Here is a 7,357-nt window from a genome sequence, read left to right as displayed (position 1 = left end):
GGTGCCTTCCCCTGATCAGCCCGGTCACCTCCCACAAAGGGAGGCCAGACTGCGGATTAGGCCCTATCCCCAAGGGGAACAGGGAACGGGCCTAAGCCGTCACTGGGACATCCCCTGAGGGCTCCCAGTATGTGAGGGGGGGCAGGCTGGGCTGAGGGACACCCCCCCCCCTGCACGAATTTCGTGCACCAGGCCCCTAGTTATAATAGAATGAAAATACACAAATGAAAGTTTTAAAAATTTTTCATTGAAAAGTTTAAAAAATTATATAAGTAATACATTATCCTTGTACAAATGCTACTACAAAAAAGCAAAAGTTCCTCCATCCCACCTGATGTCTTCTAAGACTCTCATATGCACAGACAGATCTACCCTCTCTGTGGGTCTGTAAGAAATACACATGCAGGACAATACTGTTCTGTACCGTGCTTTTTTTCACTGAACAGTACACCACGAGCCCCTCTGGTTCAGGCACAGAGCTCCGAGTCGCTGGAGGGCTGGATGTCACTCACATTCAGTGTCCTGGGCACACTGTGGCTTCCTTTACCAGCCCTTTCATGATGGCACACTGGTTGACTTCTTGCTTTGCTATTTTAGGCAATGCTGAAATTAATGTCCTTTCATATATAATATAACTATCTTTTATATGTAAATGCAAATTATACATAATGAACATATTTCCTTGTACTTATCTGTAGGCTTGATTCGTAGGTGAAAGATTATGCCCAGCCCTGTCCCCTTTCTCTAGTTGACAGATTTCTGACAGTTTCACTTGTTAACCAAAAAATGACTTGTTTCAAAATATGGTGAATACATTCAGCCTATCTACACACACACACACACACACACACACACACACACACACACACATATATACTACTATATCCATATGTATATTCAATGTAATACATATTATTCAGTATAACGTGGAGCAGACACTGTGTGAGGACTTGGTGAACCTCAGGACTGAAAGGAGTTCTTGGCCCGCTCGCCTGGAAAGTGCGGTGGTCCCCTGCAGACCTCTCACCTTCATTGTTTCCAAAATGTCTTCTAAAATGGAAATTAGAACAAAAGGTAAAATTCAACTGAATCATTTGGTGAAGGGTGTATGGCTGCTAAACGGTTTAATAAATAATAGACTATTTACAAATTATATTCATCTGAGAAAACAGTGCACCCCAAGCAGGATTCTACTACAGTGAACCTGGACTTGACACAGGTGTTACTGAGAATTCTAACCAGACTGAATGGCCTGCGTTGCAGTGGAGCCTGCTTGTTACTACAGCAATAATTAGATTTTTAGTTATGTAGCTCCATTCTCTGCCCAGATCCTTCCCTTTGGATAAAAAAAATGTCAATGAAGGTTTGGGCCAAGTGTACAATAACGTGGAACAATGGTAGTAAATAAAATATCTTATTTGTTTAGGCTCATTGAAAAAAGCAAAACCTTCCCTTTTACAAACAACACTGAAGGCTGAACTAAGAAAATGGAGTTATGAAAAACAAAAACCTAGTAATCATAATGTGATTTGAAGGGCTGAGGATATAAGGTATAACAAAAAAATCAAACTGAGGTGTACAGAAAAAGAAAAATCATGGTCAATTTAGTTACAAAGTAATCTGAAAGCTAAGGCATAAACGCCCATACCATGAGATAGCGTTCATGATAAAACTTCTGATGAGCTAAACGTACATAGCAGAATTTTCAAGGGCATGAAAGACTAAAGGAGGAGAGAGAATTCACAATATGGAGGGTGAAGTATCAGAAGAAGAAACTGAAGATTTTGTATTTGAATGTGTATTTGAATATTAGTTTAGGAATTAGGGGAAAACTGCCACCCCCACCGCAAGACAATACTTTTTAAAACCCCCAAATCAACCTCTTACAAACCCCTCTTGTGTTGTCTGTATCATCTGTCAGCTGGTTATACTAACATTCCAGGTTACTTTATCGAGTGCAGTCTTTGACAGTGGTCTGTGTTACCTGGATCGTTCTCCTTAATGGTGACTAAATAGAACAGCCCTCTTGGCGAAAGGAGATCTGGAACCAGTGGAAAGAACCTGTCCATGACTTCGCGACCATTTCTGCCACCCGCCCAAGCTGCTTCTATTCCATGACTGCCGACCTGTGACCAATGGAAAGATTGTTTTGACTCAAGTTACATTTAGAATCACAAACTTAATCTTTTTAAAATATATATATATATATATTTATTTCAGAGATGAGGGGAGGAGAGGGAGAGACTGATCCACACCAGCTAGGCTCAAACTTAATCTTTCTGACAAGTAACAGTCATCAAACAAGTATGTATTTTGTATTTTAGTGCCACACAAAAGGCGTAAAATTTAATCTGAGCCCCACCATTTCTTAGCCTTTGTGACCTTGTATAAATGTGTAGTCTTTGTGAATTCCTTTCCTCCCTTATCTGTAAAATTAGGAAAACAATAGTTTCCAATTATAAAGTTAGAAAATAATGATAAATTAATTTTCCCACTGTTGGGGAAAAAATGAGGGAATAGTCTAGTCATCTATTTTATGTATACTTATGTATATTTTCCTTTTCTTATGCAATACCTTATGAAATCTCTTCATGTGATCTAGTTAGTTCTAACTTGCTTTTAAGGACTGGAAAACATTGCATGATGGAAAATAATCACATATAGCTATTGATGAACATTCAACGTGTCCACTTGCTTAATTTCTTTTGTATTTAAGTTATTCCCATATCTACCTCAATATACAACTTTCCACAAAGTTAATCATGAGGAAATCCATGCATTCCTCTGTTCTGTCCGACTTTCCTCCTAGAGACTCCGTTTTATTCCTATGATTCCGTCCTTTCCAGGCTCATGTTTCCTCCCTTATTTCGGTGGACCCCATTTTCTGGATGTTGCACCAAGTACCGTGGTGTGTGGACAAGTGCCTGGGAAGGCAGCTTTGGCCAGGCCCTTCTCGTCATTCTGTTCCTGGGTGGACAGGTGCCCTCTGGCTGGACCCTGTTGATCTGCCTCCCTAGGAATGCTCAGCCAGGTGTAGTTGCTTGCACTGGAGGTGCCCTTGGGAAGACCAGCCGGCACCAACCACATTCTTATACCCAGAGGAGGGAGGTGTCCATCAGGAGGGAGGAGTCAAGCCCTGCCTGCTGCCTGGGCCCACCTCTGAGCTGTACCAGACCTTGATCCTGTGCAGATCAGGGGCACACACCAACAGCACCCATGTTGTGTGTCTAGATACACTAGTAAGTACAGCCACAACTTTCTGCATGCACTTCTGTTACCTGTATGTTATGTCTCCCGGATATAACCTCTAAGTTTCTTCATAATTTCCTTCTTTTCCTGCCCCCACTGCCTCATAATACCCTTGAGAGGAGGAAACCGAACACTTTCAAAAAGAATTCCTATTAGAATTTAAGGGGGATTAAAGGGCATGCACATACACACACAAACACACATGAATTTAAATACCATGGCCTGATTTGAATGGAAGTTTAAAGGATGGAGATGGGTCAGTTTAATCAGAGCAGTTTGTGTTAATCCACAGCTGACATCAAATGATGAAATTTGCATTTAGAAAGGAAGCAGCAGACAGTTAACGATTAAATTCTGTAAGTCTTACCTCTTCAGGCGGAGTCACTACATATGGGGGATTAAACACCAGAAGATCAACCTTCTCCTTCAGTCTTGGTAGCAAGCCTTTGACCTAAATGTTCAACAACTTAAATCAACCATCTTTAAAAATATCTCATATTTTTAGAAAGAAAAATGTGTTAAGCCACACTAATTAACAGAAATGGAGATGAATATTCTTACATTTTCACTCAGATAAAGATTATATGAATTTCCCTAAAAATAAGGAAATAAGACTATTTATCAGAATGAAGATGATGTTCAGGAGTCTCAGCTCCTCAGCCCACGTGTGGACATGTGGCTGCACGTTCAGGAGAGAAGGAAGGAAGGGGGAAGGTCTAATCGGCACATCTGTCCTGCACAGACTGCACAGCTTTCAAGCTGCAGCCTATGAGCTAAGCATTTACTGTCCACAACCAGGAGAACTGTTTGCGAGAGGATGTCAGACTGAGAGAAAGACACATGACCCAGCTGATGCAAGCCATATTCATTCTGGGGCTTTTGCTGGAAGGTAGGGTTTCTTTCCATGGGGGGTTGCTGAAAAATAAGATACAGACATGCAAGTATCTTGCTACCATCAAGGAAGACTTCCTAGGAACAGAGCCACGAGAGAGAAGGTCAGACCCAAGAAAAGGACGCCTGTAATGGTACTTGAGTTCCTAGAGTCAGCTGTGCCTGAAGCCACCCACTCTAGTGAAGCCAGTTTGAACTGGATGCTGTCACCGTGACACACAGAGCCTGACATATACAAGCCAATAGACATCCCCCATGAATTGTGACAAAAAGTACTGTATCAGTCAAGAATTTATCAACTGTGATATACTGCTTACTGGGTTAAAAATTAATCACTCAAGTATTTTTGACTTAAATCCTGTGGACCTTAACTTATCTGAAAAGGAAATCTATTATTGGGCAAGGAGTAACATCTCACCAAATCGGTAATGACGGGATGCACATGGACTCTGTTACAGCGTGCTGTCTCCAGGGTACAAGCTGCTGCTTCGGGGTTGATGTCAGTGCACCTACAAACAGAAAAGAAAGACTATATTCCATGCCTAGGAGACAGATCAGTTTCTGAAAAATTCAAGGAATATTCCATTTCTTTTATGTGGAGCAGATTTTTTAAAAATTGAATACTTTAATAATGGTAGAAAAAGAATAAAGATTTATTACATTGATTTAAAAAGAAAGGCTATTATATTGATACTAGAGGCCCAGTGCACAAAATTTGTGCACTCAGTGGGGAGGGGGGGCGGAGGGTGGTCCCTCAGCCCAGCCTGCGCCCTCTCACAGTGCAGTCTGGGAGCCCTCGGGAGATGTCCGACAGTCGGACATCCTTAGCACTACTGTGGAAGTGGGAGAGGCTCCTGCCACCGCCGCTGCACTCGCCAGCTGTGACCCTGGTTTCTGGCACACTGACCACCATGGGGCAGCTCTTGCATTGACCGTCTGACCCCTGGTGGTCAGTGGGCATCATAGCAACTAGTCATTCCGCTGTTTGGTCGATTTGCATATTAGCCTTTTATTATATAGGATAATGTGCAAAAGTAGAATACACATAACCACACACACATCTGACGGAATTTATTAAATTATGAATCCAATGAAGGAATACTATACAGCCATCAGAAAGGGAATTTAAAGAATTTTTGGAAGGAAAATGCTCATGATACCATATTAATTGAAAAACATAGGAAACGGGAAAAAAAACTGAAGCAACCATGTGGTACATTTATAGGTAATTTTTATCTTTATAATTTCTATGTTCTCAAATTTTCTCAAAAGAGATTCTGGTAACTTTCAATTAATTTATGATAAATTATTTACCTAAAAAAATTCAGATTCAAATTTAGAGATGACCTAAAATTCTTATGCAGCTTCTATAATTATCCATTCTGATGGAATAAAACACTCCGTTATAATTTTTAGGGAAGTTCATGTGCAATCTGAGTCCTTACTAAAACAGACACCATCAGATACATATTATCTAATTACAAAAATGACTTCATTCAAGCAACACTTGATAGTATTTACAGTGAATCTCTTAGTGGGAGACGTGGATGCCGCTGACATCCTGACACTTACAGGTACAGAGCCTGGGGGCCTATCATGGAGGCTAGGAATGTGGATACCACTCCAGACCCCGATCCCACTTCCAGGCATAGCTCCACTCTAAACAAAAGAAAGTCGCATTATTACAGCTGCAGTGAAACACACATCCCAGAAAATGACTCTCCTGCTACTTTTAATCCATTTCTCCCCTATTATCACTCACCTGAAGTACAGAGTGTCACAAAAATATACAAATATAAAAGAAATTTATAAATAATTTCTGACAACTGTTTTGGCCTCATTTAATATTCATAGCTCAAAATTGTTAAAATTTTGGGCATGTAGTTTATTCTAAGTCCATAAAATAGTAATATAATAGATGGCTTTCAATTCATTTCTATAGCACACTACATAAAAAGTATGAAATAATGTTGGTTTAGGGTTAGACATTTTAATATGAAAGACATCAGTTCTTTCCAGGAGAAGTTCCTAGAGTGGCATGTCCTAAAATGATAGATTATTGCAATATTTATTTATGAAAGACATTTATCTATCATTTACAAGTATGTAACACTCATACATCCATCAGCATACCCTAGGGGAGGAAAGCTACCCTATACTACAGATAGCAGATTTAGAGCAGCAAAGAAATTCCATATTTGTACTATATACTAAATTGGGAAAACACTGAAGCATTGGCTCTTGGAGTATTAGTAATAATCTTAAGACTGCCACTGAACATCTCCATTCTACTGTATTTTGTCCTTCAATTAAATGTATTTCCTTGCCTATAACTACATACATAGATGGTGTCAAAAGCACAAAGTATCCCCACTACAGAAACAGGTTTGGTGGGGTTTAGGGGCTCACTAACACCCAGCTCCCCAGTTACCCAACCTCAAAGCCTGGGGTTCCTAACTAGGCACCAGTCCCATATCCGACAAACCCTTATTCTATGGGAAGAGCGACTGAATCTTACCAGGCAGCTGATGTTGGAAAAAATAAACTGTTACGGTCTCATAAATACCTAAAATTCCAAGACCAGAAATCTCCAAAACTTTAAAACAGAATCAGATCTGCTGACAGCACAGTGTGGAGCCCAATCTGTGCTTGTAAATCGTTGATATGTCATGACCTACAACACAGCGCCATTTTAGTCTAGATTTCAGGAAACCCCAAAGTTCCATCCTTTACAATGAAAAGCTAGTTTATAATAATAGTTGTGCCATTTTATAAGTGGAAAAATCCAACCAGGTTTCATCCTGAGAAAAGCCACTTCAAGGCTGGATTTTTAAATACATCTGAACACCCAGATTCCTTTCATTTAAAACACTGACAATGTCGGTATTCATTCATTCTGGTCATTAAATGTCAAGTTTCTAGCATTTCAACAGGTCGGTGTGATGAGGCGTAAGGTGCTAGGGACGTGGAGGCTGCAGGTCACGAAGTTGTTACAATTCAATGAAAAAGTCAGGCGGCCGTCACCCCGCATGCGAATCGGGCTTTAAAGGGCGCAGAGGTCAGAACCCGGCCGGGCGCTGGCGGGGTCAGGGGTCAGGGTTCATCCCCGTCCAGGGCCCGAACGGGGGCGGGTTGGAGTCCCCCTTGGGGCGCCCGTGGGAGGCGACCGACTGAGCGCTCTCTCTCTCTCTCCTCTTCCCCCACCTTCCCCCCTCCC

The 7,357-nt window shown here is 41.1% G+C and overlaps 1 protein-coding gene across 1 annotated transcript; it reads right to left on the bottom strand.

Moving 5' to 3' along the window:
- Nucleotides 1–227: 227 nt before the first annotated feature.
- N6AMT1 (N-6 adenine-specific DNA methyltransferase 1 (putative)) lies at nucleotides 228–7,351 on the bottom strand. The gene is made up of 6 exons (XM_006753651.2): nucleotides 6,707–7,351; nucleotides 5,713–5,799; nucleotides 4,559–4,649; nucleotides 3,617–3,700; nucleotides 1,985–2,126; nucleotides 228–1,050 (listed from the first exon to the last, which is right to left on the bottom strand). The coding sequence occupies exons 2-6, from the start codon at nucleotides 5,736–5,738 to the stop codon at nucleotides 917–919; spliced, it is 477 nt and encodes a 158-aa protein (XP_006753714.1). The 5' UTR covers nucleotides 5,739–5,799; nucleotides 6,707–7,351; the 3' UTR covers nucleotides 228–916.
- Nucleotides 7,352–7,357: the final 6 nt, after the last annotated feature.

This window comes from Myotis davidii, unplaced genomic scaffold, assembly GCF_000327345.1.
Source record: "Myotis davidii unplaced genomic scaffold, ASM32734v1 scaffold552, whole genome shotgun sequence".
In the NCBI taxonomy this organism is placed as follows: domain Eukaryota; kingdom Metazoa; phylum Chordata; class Mammalia; order Chiroptera; family Vespertilionidae; genus Myotis; species Myotis davidii.
Note: the sequence above shows the minus strand (reverse complement) of the source record. Positions and strands in the feature narration are given on the sequence as shown.

Bases quoted from the DNA above. Each gene is read 5' to 3' on its own strand.
- N6AMT1 (XM_006753651.2), bottom strand. From the start codon at position 5,738: ATGATAGGCCCCCAGGCTCTGTACCT. The intron at 4,650-5,712 runs GTAAGTGTCAGG...TTCTGTTTGTAG, and splicing joins GGCCCCCAGGCTCTGTACCT to GTGCACTGACATCAACCCCG. The intron at 1,051-1,984 runs GTAACACAGACC...TTTCCATTTTAG, and splicing joins CATTAAGGAGAACGATCCAG to AAGACATTTTGGAAACAATG.